We start from the raw sequence: 17,085 nt of genomic DNA, 5'->3' as shown, positions 1-17,085 counted from the left end.
GTCCAAGTCAAATTGTGTTGTTAGACGAAAGCTCAAATGGGCGTCTTGTCAGGTTTGAAAATTTATTTCTCGTAAACGATACAAGGTAGAAAATTGCAATGTTGCTCCATGAATAGCCAGTGATCAGCTCTATAACGAGAAATTTTCCAAAAAAAATCGCCCTGTTAGTTAAATTTTGGCTGGAGTTTGAATTTGAGTCGACAGCAAAAATAGAATTTCTGTGAAAGCAAGTTCGAAAATTTATTTCTGAGAAACCAAACGACATCGATATATTTTAATTCTAGTTTTGGATAGAGCCAGCAAAGCTCTTTCTGAATTCGGCTTGGAAAAGGAAGAAAAAAAATTAAATTTTTGCCTCTAGTTTGAAGTTGCGCCCACATCAAAAAAAAAAATTCTGAGAAACAACCGGTTGATCTAGAAATTCAGGCGTTTTCGCCCAAGAGACAGAAGGATTCTGGCCTCCATGAGAAATTTTCTCAGTTTCCAAACTCAGATTTCTGAATTTTGGCGTCCAAGTCAACTTGTGTTGTTAGAAGAAAGCTTAAACTGCAAATGTGCGTCTTATCAGGTATGGAAATTTATTTCTCCTAAACGGTACAACGTAGAAAATTACAATGTTGTTCCATGAATAGCCAGAAATCAGCTCTATAAGGAGCAATTTTTCCAAAAGAATCACGGAGTTGGTTAAATTTTGGCTGAAGTTTGAAGTTGAGACGGTAGCAAAAATTGAATTTCTGTGAAAGCAAGTTTGAAAATGTTTTTCTCAGAAACCCATCCACATCGAGATATTTTAATTTCATTTTTGGATAGAGCCGGCAAGCTCTTTCTAAATTCGGGTTGGAAAAGGAAGAAAAAACGTTGAGACATTTTAATTCCAAGGTTTGATAGAGCCGGCGAAGCTCTTTCTGAATTAGTTTAGCTGCAGCTGCAGCTGCAGCCGGGGGGTTGCGAAGCTTCGCTTCACTGAGCCCTGATGGCCAAAGTTGCGCTTTTCCAGCTTCCGCCACTGTTTTCCGGGTGTTTATCAGTGACCTTATCTGGCCGGCAAACGCTTGGCTTGGCCCCAACATTCTGTCTTAATGTTGCGCTAAACTGATGGCACTCAAGTAAGAATTAAAAATCCGCCAGTTTACTCAGCCAAACCGCGAAAGCTGCGTTTTGAAGCTGGGATTGTGCGGTTTCCAGTGCCGCAGCTTCCACGATTGCAGCTGATGTGGTTTGGGAGAAATCGGTTGGCAAACCTGGCCTGACACGTAAGCAGCTGCTGGACAGTGAGCATGTTTCAAACGGCCGCCAAAAAAAAACCCTTTTAAGTTCCAAAAAGCGTCAACATGCGGCGTGTAGAGCTGCAAGGTGGCTTTGCAGGACAGTTTTGAGAATTTTTTTGCGATGAGCGGTTTCTGAGAAATTGAGCTCCAAATTTGACTTCATGGACATTCAGGATTTTGATCACAACACAATTTCAAACGCCAGCCAAAATTCAGCTAAAATAGTTGTGCGGTTGCCAAATTGTGCACTTCGAGAGCTTCGTCTCTGCTATCGAGCTCAGAACGCCGCACTTTTCTACCTCGAGCAGCTTCAGAGCGAGAAATTTCCAAACTTGACTTCAGACACACTGGGACTCTCGACTTACAACACAAACTGAATTTAACCCCAAAATTCAGTTTGTTGAGTTTTCAATGTGAGAAACTTTTCAACGAACCGTGAGCTGTTGATTTTCCTCGGCCTGAAACACCCGAAATTCCATCTCGATTGGTTTCTCAGAAATAATTTTTTTGAAAAATTAAAAATTTCAGAAAATCACAAAAAAATAAAAATGTTTTTCTTAAATTTCGAAAACTAATACAGAAAGCGCTTTGCTGGCTCTATCCAAAACTGGAATTACAATGTCTCGATGTCGTTTGGTTTCTGAGAAATAAATTTTCGAACTTGCCTTCACAGAAATTCAATTTTTGCTATCGACTCAACTTCAAACTTCAGCCAAAATTTAACCAACGCTTTGATTCCTTTGGAAAAAATTGCTCCGTATAGAGCTGATTTCTGGCTATTCATGAAGAAACATTGCAATTTTCTACGTTTTACCGTTTATGAGAAATAAATTTCCAAACCTAACAAGACGCTCATTTGAGCTTTCGTCTAACAACATAATTTGACTTGGACGCCAAAATTCAGAAAACTTAGTTTTCTAACTGAAAAAATGTTCCAAGGAGGCCCGAATCCTTCTGTCTCTTGGGCAGAAAACACCTGAATCTCTATCTCGACTGGTTGTTTCTCAGACGTTATTTTTTCATGTGGACGCAACTTCAAACTAGAAGCAAAAATTAAATTTTTTTTATTCCTTTTTCAAACCGAATTCAGAAAGAGTTTTGCTGGCTCTATCCAAAACTAGAATTAAAATATATCGATGTCGTTTGGTTTCTCAGAAATAAATTTTCGAACTTGCTTTCACAGAAATTCGATTTTTGCTATCGACTCACATTCAAACTCCAGCCAGAATTTAACTAATAGGGCGATTTTTTTCGAAAAATTTCTCCTTATAGAGCTGATCTCTGGCTATTCATGGAGCAAAATTGGAATTTTCTACCTTGTATCGTTTACGAGAAATAAATTTTCTAACCTGACAAGACGCCCATTTGAGCTTTCGTCTAACAACACAATTTGACTTGGACGCCAAAATTCAGAAAACTTAGTTTTCCAACTGAAAAAWWTTTCCWAGGAGGCCTGAATCCTTCTGTCTCTTRGGCCAAAACGCCTGAATCTCTATCTCRACCGGTTGTTTCTCAGAATTATTTTTCTTTGAWKTGGGCGCAACTTCAAACTRGAGACAAAAATGAAAATTTGTTTTCGTCCATTTCCAAACCTAATTCAGAAAGAGCTTTGYTGGCTCTATCAAAAACTGGAATTAAAAYATCWMGATGTCGGTTGGTTTCTGAGAAATAAATTTTCAAACTTGCTTTCACAGAAATTCAATTTTTGCTATCGACTCAAATTCAAACTCCAGCCAAAATTTAACTAATAGGGCGATTTTTTTTGAAAAATTTCTCCTTATAGAGCTGATCTCTGGATATTCATGGAGCAAAATTGGAATTTTCTATCTTGTATCGTTTACGAGAAATAAATTTTCTAACCTGACAAGACGCCCATTTGAGCTTTCGTCTAACAACACAATTTGACTTGGACGCCAAAATTCAGAAAACTTAGTTTTCCAACTGAAAAAAATTTCCTAGGAGGCCTGAATCCTTCTGTCTCTTGGGCCAAAACGCCTGAATCTCTATCTCGACCGGTTGTTTCTCAGAATTATTTTTTTTGATGTGGGCGCAACTTCAAACTAGAGACAAAAATGAAAATTTGTTTTCGTCCATTTCCAAACCTAATTCAGAAAGAGCTTTGCTGGCTCTATCAAAAACTGGAATTAAAACATCTCGATGTCGGTTGGTTTCTGAGAAATAAATTTTCAAACTTGCCTTCACAGAAATTCAATTTTTGCTAACGACTCAACTGCAAACTTCCGCCAAAATTTAACCCACACTTTGTTGCCTTTGCAAAAATCCTCACTTTGAAAAACAACTTTTCGTTATCCAGTGAGAAACAAAGAACTTTGACGCCTTGCGTCATTTCTGAGAAAATTAATTTAAATTAAATGCAAAACTTGCCCTGATTCACATTGCAACTTTTGCAAAACAACTTCAGTTGATTGTGAAGCAATAATTCAGAATACTGAGCAAAAAATCAGCAAATTATCGCCTGCGGTTAAAAAGGCCAGACCAAACGAGAAACAGTTTCTCTATGTAGAGCCAAAATCGCCATTTTTGTATCTCGTTTAGTCTGAAAAAATCCATTGCCTGGCAGGCTGCAACAGTCGAACACACTTTGGATAACAGTTCGTAAGTTCAACATCAGCTTAAAAATCAGAAAAATTTTTCTCCGTCCTCAAAAATTTTGGACAGACGGGCGCAGAGCGGCTCTATCCAGGACAGTGCTCAGAATTTCTCAGGATTCTCTGAGCTCGGAGGAAATAATTTTCCAATTTGCCTCAGCACGCAAAGAAACTTGTTTGCGTTAGCGCACGTTGCATTTGAAGAAAAAAATTCCAAACCCTCACGTTTGGAACTCAGAAATTTCTCACAGATCCCCAAAAGTTCTCTGGACGCAGACCTGAAGCCAGTTAAAATCCAGCTGGATGCATTCAAACAGAAATTAATTACCGACTCTGTCTCAATGAAGTGAGAATTTTGTGAGAAAGCAGACAAATTCTATTTTAACTGAAAAATCAGAAATGACAGTTGAGGCAGTAAAAAAATTTCCTGGTCGAGCCCAAGACTAGCTCTATGCAACACTGTAACCCGAATTTCCCCACCTCACCGGGTTGCTGAGCAATTAATTGCTCAACAAGTCTTTAGCAGACCGACAGACTTTTGTTCTTCCGGCCTCATTTAATTCACTGTGACAATTCAGAGGCCGCAACTCAAAATTTCTGAGCTGCGCTCTAAACGACAGAAACTCTTGGTTAAGCAGAGCTGCAATCCAAATTTCTGTGCCTGGTCAGGTTTCTGAGAAATTAATTGACGAGCTTCTGCTAGCACACAGACGCCGGAGCTCCAAAAACGAAAATTTCAAAATTTTTCGATTTCCATTCCAAAAAATTCACATATGCAGTCCCGACTGTTTTCTATCCTGGACCAGAAGTATTTTTGCCCGGTCCAGTTTGCTTCCAGAGAAATTAATTCTTGAAGCATCTTGCACACATTGCAGACTTTCTCACTGGGATCCCAGATTCAATTTAACATAAAAAGTCCCAAAAATTAAGTGGGATTTTGCAAAAATTCTCCTGTTTAGCACTGGGATCTGCTCTATCCCAATCTGGCATCCAGATCGGCGTATCTTTGTTGGTTGCAGAGAAAATAAATGCCAAACGTGTCCTTAACCAAACAAATTTAGGGACTTCAGTTGGACAGCACCTGCTTAAGCTGCGCTACAAAATCAACGGGTATCGACCAAAATCTGTAGAATTCTGCAAATATGCAACAGACCCGACTCTATCCAGAGCAAAAATCCCCAGGTCTCTATCGCCTTTGGTCTCGACGCAAATCATTGCCAAATCCGGCTCTCCAGCTTATGGGCGTTTCGAAATGGGGGCTCGAGTTCAAAGTGACGTAAAAAATCAGCCAATTTACCCCCAACGTTGCAAAAAATCCCCAAGCAAGCCCAAGCCATGCTCTATCCAGAGCTGAAACCCCTAAAGCGCCATCTGGTTTCGTTTGGGAGAAATAAATTATCATCCCTCCTGTCAGCAGAAGAGCAATTCTTCAGCGGTTCCCCACAGGAAAAGTTGCACAGCAACACCGCCCCAATGACTCAGGCGGGGTTGCCAGATGGTTTTTCGCAGGAAATCGGGCCCGGTCTTCACCAAAGCCAATGAATAGCATAAAACCGCGGTAATTAGCGAGCCAAACACTTAAAAAGTCGTTTGAACAGGCCGGAGTACATAATTCTTCTTGTGGCTGAAACGCAGTGTCGGAGTGAAGCGGGCAGGCGTAGGGTGGGGGGTGAAATAAGGGCTTGCTTTCATCATTTTAATAATTCTTTTTGTTCCCGTATTTCCGCCAGTGGTTCGTTTCGTCCTGGAACAATGGCCGATGTATTGTAAACGTTGCCAGTTCGTCGAGTGCGAAATTACCGTTGGAACTGCATAATAATCAAAGGAACAATGGGCTCGTTCGCCTTCTAAGATTAAATTTTTGATTAAAAATTTAGCATTCTTAAGGGCCGCGCCCAATTTCACGCCGTCAAGCGTCCATTCGCCATATTAAAAACAGATTATTTAAATTTATTCCTTTTGGAGGAAAGTTGGAACGTTTTCGTTTCGGTAATTGGCCCAGGGGCGGCACAAAGTGTGCGCCTAATTAATGCTGATTAACGATTCCGGCCTGAATCTGGCTAATTAGTTGCTTGATTGCGATTTTTCACGCACCGAACGCATGCAGCCACGCTTTGGAATTTTTTTCCCGCTCGAAAACGCCCATTTTGCCTGGTTTAGGACGCGGTTTAGGACCTACCGGGAAAGTGAAGCCGGTCTGGCAACGTTGGCGCTCAACTGGTTGAAAGGTTAGTTGGTGGGAACAATTGCCTTTTTCGTTCAATTAATTGAGCCTCAGAAATCACTTCTGGTTCACCTCGGTGCGATTTTTCCAGTGTTAAATCATTTTAGTGGAAATTTAGTAGGAACAATTGAACCATTTTCACTTGATTCGGCGTGAAAAAAAAATCGCGTCAACCAACTTTGCATTGACTTTTAACAAAAAAACCGCTAGATTGATGTATTTTCGAGATTTGCGGCCGAAAGTGTGACTTTAGTGGGAGTATTTGTCGCTTTTAGGCTGTTATAAACAGTACATTTACCGCAGCAGGCTGCAAAGTAAAGCGAAAAAGTGATTGACTTGTTTTCACGAATTTTTGCATAAAAAGTTGATTGGTGGGAACAATTGTTTTTTTGCCAAAAAATATTAGTGTTTTTGAGCATTTTAATCCAAAATGTTCGAGCCAAATGCCCGCGATTTTTCACTTTAAGGCCCCTAAAAGCATTTAGTTGCAAGTTGGTGGGAACAATTGTGAAATCTGCTGCTGAATTTGCATGCCAAAGTGACTTTTTCCTTCGAGTCTCTAGTTGTTTAAAGCGAAAAAGCTATTAGAATCATTTTTTGTGCAGTTTTGTATCTCGAATGTTGATTAGTGGGAACAATTGTCATTTTTGCCAAAAAATATTAGCGTTTTTGAGCATTTTAGTCCAAAACAATCAAACTAATTGCAAGCAATTTTCCAGTTTAAAAGCCCTAAAAGCATTTAGTTGCAAGTTGGTGGGAACAATTGTGAATCTGCTGCTGAATTTGCATGCAAAAGTTCCTTTTTCCTTCGATTCTCTAGTTGTTTTAAAGGAAAAAGTCATTAGAATAATTTTTTGTGCAGTTTTCTATCCAAAATTTTGATTAGTGGGAACAATTGTAATTTTTGCCAAAAAATATTAGTAGTGTTTTTGAGAATTTTGGTCTAAAATATTCGAACTAATTGCAAGCAATTTTCCACTTTAACGGCCCTAAAAGCATTTATTTGCAAGTTGGTGGGAACAATTGTGAAATCTGCTGCTGAATTTGCATGCCAAAGTGACTTTTTCCTTTGAGTCTCTAGTTATTTAAAGCGAAAAAGTTTGTAGAATAATTTTTTGTGCAGTTTTGTATCCAAAATTTTGATTAGTGGGAACAATTGTCACTTTTGCCAAAAAATATTAGTGTTTTTAAGCATTTTATTAAATTGAATTTAGTAGGAACAATCGCGCCTTTAAGACTTCAGATGCTGGAAATCTTGCCCATTATTCATACCCGTTTTAAAAGTGCAGCTGAACTAAGAATCGATGACTATTTCGCTGGATTTTGTTCCGAAATCAGCAGAAAAACGCGATTAGTTGGAACAATTGTTGTGTTCACCAAAGAAATATTTGAAGTGACGTCGCTTTTAAATCCCAAAATATCAAGAAGAAAACGTAAATCTCACAACTTTTAGCAATTTGACGGTTTTAGATGCAATTTGGTAGGAACAATTGTACAACTCGCAGTAAAATCCGCATGCAAAACCAACAACAAGGTGACAAGTTTTTTAAATCCTCGGCAAAAATGTAAATTAAGTGGGAGTAATTGTTGCTTCAAACCTGCAAAGGCTCGAAATCTGGTTCATTCAAACAGCTGTTTGAAAAGTGAATGCGAAAACAAGAATTCTAAACTGTTTTTCACGAGTTTAAGGCGCAAACATGTGGAAAAAGTTAATTGGTGGGAACAATTGCGCGTCCGATGCTTAAAGTTTCATTGCTTTCTAACATTTAAATTCAGTTAATTCAACGCAAATTCATGGAAATTGATGAAATTTTGCGCCGTTGACGGCATTTAATGGCAATTTAGTGGGAACAATTGTCAATTTTTTAACAAAATTTACAAGTAAACGGGACAGTTTTACTCCATTTATCAGTTTCATAAAAACACAAAACTCAGTAAATCAACAGTTTCTTTAGATTTACAGCTAAAATAGTTAATTAGTAGGAACATTCGTCATCCACTCCCAACTATTCCCAGTTTTCTTGCAATTGTTTGCAATATTGGCAACATGGATCGATTTTGGTGCCCAATTCTGCCAGTTCCTCGACGCAAAGTGCATTTAATGAATATTTAGTGGGAACAATTGTCAAATCGTTGGCTGAAGTTTTAATGTAAATAATACTGTTAGCATCAGACTCTCATCTACCTGACACAAAAAAGTCAGTAAATTAATATTTTTGCCTGTTTTCACCCAAAACAATTAATTAGTGGGAACAGTTGACTCTCACCAACCAACCGCTTAGTCTTCAACAATCTGAAGAGCATTTAATGATGATTTCGTGACAACAATTGTCGAACCTGCTGAAAAATCTCAAGTTGATCAAGACTTGACTTCAGAAATTTTGCACTAAAAATAGTGGAATTGGTGGAAACAGTTGACATTTTTGGGGCTGGAAAATTCCGCTAAAAAATCGCGTGTCTTTTTGGCGCGATTTGAAAAATTCCAAAACCCATGTGCTTGCAATCAACCAAGCTTCTTTGCCCTGAAAACATTTCGGGAAAACGCTCTGAGCACCCGACAGCCCCGTCTTCAAACTAATTTGGTGGGAACAATTGGCGTTTTTGAGGCTAAAAAATGGGCGTATCTCGGCCAGTTTCGGGGCGATTTGAAAAATTCAAAAACTCCTTTGTTGCCAATAGAGCCGGCTTTCGCTTGAGCGGACAAAATCTGTGAAAACCTGGCAACGTTGCCCTCAAGCCTGCCCCCGCTATGGAACCGACACTCGATCTAAAGCCAAAAAGACGCTTTATTAGCTGGAAAATATTTACGGCCCGATTCACCGATCTATTCGTGCACAGTGCAGGTAAACTTTGCAACATCGAGGCACCATCCAGTTCAACTTCGCACAACTAACGCGAAACTGCGCTCCAAACTTTCGCCCAGGGAAAATATCGGCAAAAACTCCCGCAGTTCAGTTCGTTAATGATCGAGTTAGTTATTTGCCAGCCTGCCAAACGCTTGTTAGCAGCAATCGAATGCCCAACAAACTTGTCCACTTCACTCACTAATTTGCGCTGTTGCCATTATGCAGATTTCCAGGGCCTGCGGGGGGAGGGTGGCCCGACCATTTGCCCAACTTGCTGCAATAGCTGCAGTGGCTTTTCAGCTATCGAACGGTTTTGGGTTTTTCGAAATCGGCCCACTATTAAGGAAGTTATGCATTTTTTAGGCCCGCCCCAAAACAGTGGCTGCTGCTTATGTACTTGCGCACTCAAAAAAAGTGTATCTCGCTTATTTACCGGGCGATTTCGAAAATTTTTGCAGGGTTGGGCAGGGTGGGCCCTGCCCAACAAACAGGGGTGGCAACCGTGGCTGATATTATACAGGGTGAGGCACAGGGGGGCAAACATCGAGTGAAATGAGATGAAATGTGCAGAACCTACCATACTACGCGCTTTGCGTACCTTGGAAGACCCGATCTCCCTGGTGCTGATGCCCATTTTCTTGTGCTGGCGCAACTGAACTGGATAGATGATCTGGTAGTAGTGGGAGCCGATGTTGCGCACCATTTCCTGATTCTGGGTGTATTCGCGCAACAATCGCTCCACCTCGCCTGCAAACAAGAGCAAAACATTGTGAGCGGCTCTAATCTTAATTGGAATTTGCCTGCTGCTGTTGTTTTCTTTGTGGCGTTTTTTTTTTTGGTTATGAGGCGCGACCCCAAGGGATTAAGGCCCGACTAGATAGCGACGCGATTTATGTCGCCGCCGGCCTGCGAAAGCGAACAAAACTGTCGCGCTAAAACGAGTTTTTAACTCGGGCATTGCCAGCGAATAAACGCTGGAATCGGCCGATTTTCCATCCGGCGCTGGACAGTTTCTTGATTTTTTCCCGCCGGAGACGCTCAGTTTCATTAAAATGTTAATTAGTGGCGACGCGGGGCCCGAGTTGGGTCAAATGAGACGTCCGAATGCTCCGATTTGCTGAATAACTTCGAGCAATTTAAGGCGCTGAAATGGCAGAGTTTGGATGAATTGCCAGAGGAAACGGGTTTAATGAGGATTTATTAGGGACGTTGTCGCCTGCCTGGGACAGGTTTTTTGTCCAGCCCTTTAGGGGGGGGGGTGAGGGTGTTCGGAAACTGTCCAGCACGCTGGGCTCTTTGCGTTTCAGATCCCCCTTAGCTAATTTTCGTCCGCAAAAATCAGCCAATCGGGGAATTTTGCTGCAACTCCTTCTGGTCATACCTGGAAGCTTTAGGTATGATTTAGTAAAAACCCCAGCGCTCTTCGCGCTCTGGTTTGCCAATGACGAATTTTTCTATCTGGGCAAACCCCAACAATTTTTTTTGCACAATTTGCGCCAAAGACCCAACATTTTTTTTGCGTAAAAAATCTGCTGCGCCAGGAAAATCCTCTAGAGCTGGCAACCTGGTTAAGCAAAGCCTCCCTTGTCCTTGGCTGGAAGTTCAAGCTTCCACTCGCTCAAATGTGCGAATTGCGATTTTTTAAGCCTGAAGAGTTTTTTAAGAAGCTTTGGGGCCTATGCATTCAACAGTTGAATCTTTTTCTGCAACCCCCCAACCCAATAAGCGATTTTCCTGAAAACTTTCAGGTTTATAAACTGAGCTTTTAGGATCACTGGCACAAAAATTCAACTTTMTGACTCTGAGTGTTTTAGAGTTACGGCCTTTGACACCTCGCGAGGCGCCTTGAAAATTGTGCTTTCAGACGTTTTCAAAAACCCGCTCTTTAAAAMTCCGTTTACGCTCTTTAAAACTCCGACCGACAAAACTTTAAGTTGCGACAGTTATAAACTGAGGCSAGYKTTATACTTGGGCMAAAYACRWAGTGCTGARCTGCRCTACTTTGGSAGTTACGACTTTTTCAGTTTGAAACTCTTTTCAGTTTAGAGGGTTTTTTGCCCAATACATTTAACTATTTTTCAAACACTCAACCCAAAAAGGAATTTTCTTGAAAATTTTCCAGTTTATAAACTGAGGTGTCCGCACCATTTACGCAAAAATTCAACTTTATGACTAGGAGAGTTTCAGAGTTACGGCCCTTGACACCTCGCTGGGCACTTTGAAAATTGTGCTTTAAGACATTTTCAATAAACCGCTGTTTAAAAATCCGTTTTTAGACCAACAAAACTTTAAGTTACCACTGTTATAAACTGAGGCCAGTTTTATACTTGGGCCAAATGCAAAGTGCTGAGCTGCGATACTTTGGGAGTTTCGACTTTTTCAGTTCGGAGCTGTTTTCAGCCCAGAAGATTTTTGGCCCAATACATTAAATTTTTTTTCAAACACTCAACCCAAAGAGCAATTTTCTTGAAAATTTTGCAGTTTATAAAATGAAGTGTCCACACCACTCACACAAAAATTCAACTTTCTGACTCAGAGAGTTTCAGAGTTACTGTCCATGACACCTCGCTGCGCACTTTGAAAATTGTGCTTTAAGACATTTTCAAAAATCCGCTGTTTAAAAATCTGTTTTTAGACCTACAAAACTTTAAGTTGCGACAGTTATAAACTGAAGCCCGCTTTATACTTGGGCGAAATACATAGTGCTGAAATGCGCTACTTTGGGAGTTACGACTTTTTCAGTTTGGAACTCTTTTCAGTTTAGAGGGGTTTTTGCCCAATACATTAAACTATTTTTCAAACACTCAACCCAAAGAGCAATTTTCTTGAAAATTTTCCAGTTTATAAACTGAGGTGTCCGCACCACTCAGACAAAAATTCAACTTTCTGACTCATAGAGTTTCAGAGTTACGGCCCTTGACACCTCGCTGGGCACTTTGAAAATTGTGCTTTAGGACATTTTCAAAAATCCGCTGTTTAAAAATCCGTTTTTAGACCAACAAAACTTTAAGTTGCGACAGTTATAAACTGAGGCCAGTGTTATACCTGGGCCAATTGCAACTTTGTGAGTTACGACTTTTTCAGTTCGGAACTCTTTTCAGTTTAGAGGGTTTTTTGCCCAATACATTAAACTATTTTTCAAACACTCAACCCAAAGAGCAATTTTCTTGAAAATTTCCCAGTTTATAAACTGAGGTGTCCGCACCATTTGTACAAAAATTCAACTTTCCGACTCAGAGAGTTTCAGAGTTACGGCCCTTGACACCTCACTGGGCACTTTGAAAATTGTGCTTTCAGACATTTTCAATAAACCGCTGTTTAAAAATCCGTTTTTAGACCTACTAAACTTTAAGTTGCGACAGTTATAAACTGAGGCTAGTTTTATGCTTAGGCCAAATACACAGTGGTGAGCTGCGCAACTTTGGGAGTTACGAATTTTTCAGATTGGAGCTGTTTTCAGCCTAGAGATCTTTTTGATCAATACTTCAAAACATTTTTCAAACACTTAACCGAAAGGGCAATTTTCTGGAAAATTTGCCAGTTTATAAACTGAGGCTTCCGTACCAGTGTTACAAAAACTCCACTTTCTGGCTCCAAGTGTGTCAGAGTTACGGCCTTTGACACATCGCTTGGCACTTTGAAAATTGTGCTTTAAGACGCTTTCAAAAAACCGGTTTAGAAAAATCGACTTCAAGACCGACAAAGTTCTAAATTGGGGCAGTTATAAACGGAGGCCAGTTTTATACCTGGGCCAAATGGGAAGCATTTATCCGCTCAACTTTGGAAGTTATAAATTTTTTAATCTGTTTTTGCACAGTAAAGACTTTGCCCTTAATGCACCCTCCTTATTGTATTGAGTTATAGCCAACTCGCGCCTCAGACCAATAGCCGTTTAGGTTATAAAGTTTATAAACTGAGGTTGTTTGAGCACTGCGGGGAACTTTGAAGTTTTAAACCGGCATAGTTTAGGAGAGCAGCGCTTTCGAACCTTCCTTTGCAGCTTTCAAGGTTTTGCTTTTGAGGCAGTTGAAAACCTAATTTTCAAAAACCATCTGCAGGATGAAAATAGCTTCAAGTTGCCTCACTTATACATCAAAGCCTTCTTTATAAACGCAGTGAACGTGAAGTTCTTCTTGGGTAAACTTTAGGAGTTGTGAAAGTCTTAGTGGTCCTGTACATCAGCTCAAATAAAAATTTGCAAAAATTCAACCCATCGCCCAATTTTACTGAAAATCCCCAGGTTTATAAACGGAGGTTTTCTGAACCAGCAGAGAAAAACCCAGGCTTTCTGCTTCACAGGCCGCAGAGTTGAGCACCTTAGAAGCTCTCCCTGCTTTAGAAAGATTTGCCATTAAAACACTGTGAAAAAACCGTGTCTGAAAAATCAACCTCTTAAGCCACAAGGCTTCAAGTCTACTCCAGTTATAACTTGAGGCCTCCTTTATACTCAGAGCAAACCGCCAGCGCCTCATTGGGAAACTTTGGGAATCCGTAGTTTCTTAACCGAACGTCTACAGTTTTTTCTAGAAGTTTCTCCTAGAATTCAACCAAAATCGGTTTCTAACTGAGAGCCTTCCACGTTATAAACTGAGGCTTCCTGAACACTCAGACAAAACTCCAAACTTGCTGCTCTCCAGGTTTACAAGTTTGAGGCCTTCAGGTCGCGCTTTGCCCTTTGAAGGCTTGAAACGTTTCGGAAAATTCGTTTTTGAAAAATCAACACTTTGGCCTGCACAGCGTTAAGTAGCTGCACTTATAAACTGAGGCCTCTTTTATAACTGCAACAAACTTGAAGCTTCTAGCGGCTCCACTTTGGAAAATGGGAATTTTTTCTGCTTTTACACAAGTGTTCAAGTTCAAGCCGAATTAACAGTTGCAAAAATTTATTAAGGAGTCCGCCACTTTATAAACTGAAGCTTTGCGAAAGCGGAGACAAAAAATGAGGCTTGGAGAAGTTTTTCTGACGGAGTTTAGCAGTTTTGGAGCCCGCAGTGCACTTTGAATGTTTGCGTTGACCGAACTTTGAACAATAAAGTGTAAAAACTCAGGTGCTGGACAAAAAGGGCTTCAAGTTGCCTCGTTTATACGTGAAGGCTCTCTTTATACTTTGAGCAAAATCCAAGTTTCTTATAAGGCAGGTTTGGAAGTTTTCGACTTGCTCTGCTACGTCGCAGATTTTACGATAAATGCGCTTCCAAGTTGGCCAAAAATTCAACCAGCCCAGAGTTTTTAATGAAATTTTCGCGGTTTATACACTCATGCTCGGTCAATATGTGCAGTGAAATTGAAGCTTCTACCTCCGCTAGATCTGGAGTTTTTGGGTTGGGAAACTTTATTTGCACTTTGAAATTTTCCTCTTAGGACCCTTTGGACAAAACGTTGAAAAAACTGTTCGCCGCCCGCCTCAAAACGCTTTTGAGCCACTATGTGTGTAACCGGAGGCCCTCTTTATACTGAGACCCAAACTCACAGCTCTGGGTGTTTAGCTTTGGGAGTTGTGAGTTTTTAACTGCACAGAGAGCTTAGGTTCAAAGCCCAATTAATTTTCCTCAAAAATCGCCAATCGATCCATGATTTTCCTAAGGGCCTGCCAGTTTATAAACAGAAGTTTTCCAGCATTTTGCACGAAAACTCGAGTTTCCCTCTGCTGTGGGTTTCGAGTTTCCAGCTGTCCAAACTCTACTCGCACTTTGGAAATTTGCCTTTGAGACCCCTGGGGAAACAACACCAGAAAAAAATTAGTCGCTGATGGTAACAATCTGCAAGTTACTCTGTTTATACACTGAACCTCTCTTTATACTTGAACGAGACCGAAAGGTTCTAATCGGCCAGCTTGGGGAGTTACAATTTTTTTTTTAAATTGTCTTGCACATTGAAGGGTTTCCGTTCAATGCTCCATAAATTTTGCCAAAAAATCCCCAAATAAACGACGATTTTTCTCAAATTATAACAGTTTATAAACAGAGGCTTCCTTAACGTTTGGGCAGAAACTGAGGCCTTCCGCTGTTGCAGTTTCACTTTTGGGAGCTTTGAAAACTGTGTTCGAGTTTTGAAAGGTTTTCGATTGAGGCACGCCCAAAGACCAGTTTTATAAACTGCGTTGGGGTTTGTATAAAAAGAGTTTGAGCTTTTATAAAATGACATCAAAAGCGCAGTTTATCCTGAGGCTAAATTTGAAGCCTGAGACTGAGGCTCTCGCTTTGCACATCGAAAATTCGCCATTGGGAAACCCTTTAAAAATAACATTTAAAAAAATTGATGACTTTAAGTCGCGGGTGGTATAAAGTGAGGCCTTCTTTATACTTCGGCCCAACTTGAAGCTTTTCATCGTTCAGAGGAGAAAGTTAGGAATTTTTCAAATGGATCTTGCTGTGTGGTTTGTTGGACTGTATACGTTCAAGAGGATTGCATTTTTTTTGCTCTGAACCTACGGAGGGATTTCCCTCAAAGTTACCTAGTTTATGCACTGATGTCCCCTGAAGCCTGAGCCAACAATTGAGGGTTGCTGCCATTCTAGGTTAAAAGTTGCGCGCTTCAGAAGGTGTGTTTGCACTTGGAAATTTCCACACAAAAATGCTTCGGAAAACCGTCCGGTGAAAATGTTTGCGTGCCTGGAAAAGTGACCTCAGCTCACTCCTCTTATACAGTGATGCCTTGTCTATGATTGGCCGAAACTGGAAGACCCTCGCGGCTGAGATGTAAAATCTGGGATTTTTTTAGACCGTCTGTGCGAAGTGGTATTTTGAAATTTTGGGGCTCACGACAATGTATTTTTTTTAAACTGACTGCTGAGGAGGAACTCCACCAAAGTTACCGGAGTTATTAGCTAATGTGACCTGAACACTTTGCAGAAATTTGCGGCCCTCAAGCATCCCCGGGGGGAAATTGGCGATTTTTCAACGTCCGGCTGCACTTTCAAAGGCTTGCTCTTAGCACACTGGTGAATAATCGTTAGGCAAAAAATTGCCAATAGAGCCACTGGACTTAAAGGCCTCACACGTATAAACTGAGGCCTCTTTTATACAATAAGCCAAAAGGCAAATGCCTAGTTTCTTTACTTTGGCAGTGGCGAATTTTTAAATGGGTTGGAGGCACTTAGGGAGTATTTCAGGGATTTGGCGGACTGTACAAGAAATTTTTTTTAAACTGAATTTAAACAGCGTTTTCACTCCCAGTCTGGGAGGTGGTGGCACAGTGCTGTGTGAACGCTCAGACAAGATCAGAGGCATTTTGCGATCAATCGGGAAAAGTTAAGGAGTTTAGAGCCCGGGGCCTGCTCAGGAAAGTTTGCAGTTAGCACAGCTCGATAAAGTAATTTTTAAAAACTCCCTCACTGGACCAAAATGGCTCAAATTTGCGCCACAGATCCTCTGAACCCTCATCTACACGTCAACGAAAAATCGATTTGGCAACACCGCCCGTTTGGGAGTTATGCAGTTTTCAAACGCGTTAAACCTGCAATCGCAACGCGCGCTTGAGCCTTGAAGTTTTCCATTAAAAAAATGGGAAAATTCGTCGTCGTCAAACGAATGGCTGTGGTGGAAGTTGTGGGGAAACTTAACGGTTGATATTTTCCTCAACTTTCCCATGGAGCCTAATGGAGAGTCTCCACAGTTTCCATGTGGAATTATCGCCCGGTGCGGGCCGACATGGCTAACAGCCCCGGCAAACACTTTGGGGGAGGAAAAACATGGATATTGGCCCGGTTTGCCCTCAAATTAGCCTCCAGTGTATCGCCAAGTCCACTTGCTCGACATGTTGACTCAATGGGCGTTTTTGCAGCTGAAACTGTGAGCAACCGGGGAGGAAAAGTGCATGAATCGCGCTCAATCCGGCCCTCAATCACTGCAAAGTTCGCCCAGATAAACCAGCAAGCCAAGACATGGCGAGCGAACGGGAACTTTACGATCGGTTTGTTGAGGAGTTAATAGCCTGTGAGGTTATGAAGAAAAGTGATGAGGAAGTGGGAGTTTGGCGGAGCCAAACAGCGGGGAAGAAAATCTAATTAACTTCCGCCAGTGAACTGCTAATGGACAGGCCGGATCGAGGCGCGTCCATGCAAATGCCCCCATTTATTACTGCTCAATGAGGCTGAGCCTCTTTCGGCCCAGAAAGCTCTCAAACTAATTGGATGTCCT

At 41.0% G+C, this 17,085-nt stretch overlaps 1 protein-coding gene across 1 annotated transcript in view; it reads right to left on the bottom strand.

Annotated features, from left to right (window-relative positions):
- Nucleotides 1-17,085, bottom strand: part of LOC109535702 (zinc metalloproteinase-disintegrin-like atrolysin-A) — a gene marked incomplete at its 3' end in the record, with an annotated part of 92,283 nt that overhangs the window by 65,559 nt on the left and 9,639 nt on the right. Inside the window, 1 exon segment of the mRNA XM_048663056.1 lies at nt 9,546-9,694. Coding sequence (XP_048519013.1) covers nt 9,546-9,694 — 149 coding nt within the window.

Source organism: Dendroctonus ponderosae, unplaced genomic scaffold, assembly GCF_020466585.1.
Source record: "Dendroctonus ponderosae isolate FM_Combo_2020 unplaced genomic scaffold, Dpon_F_20191213v2 Dpon_F_20191213_12, whole genome shotgun sequence".
Taxonomy (NCBI): domain Eukaryota; kingdom Metazoa; phylum Arthropoda; class Insecta; order Coleoptera; family Curculionidae; genus Dendroctonus; species Dendroctonus ponderosae.
This window is presented reverse-complemented; position numbering and strand designations above follow the sequence as displayed.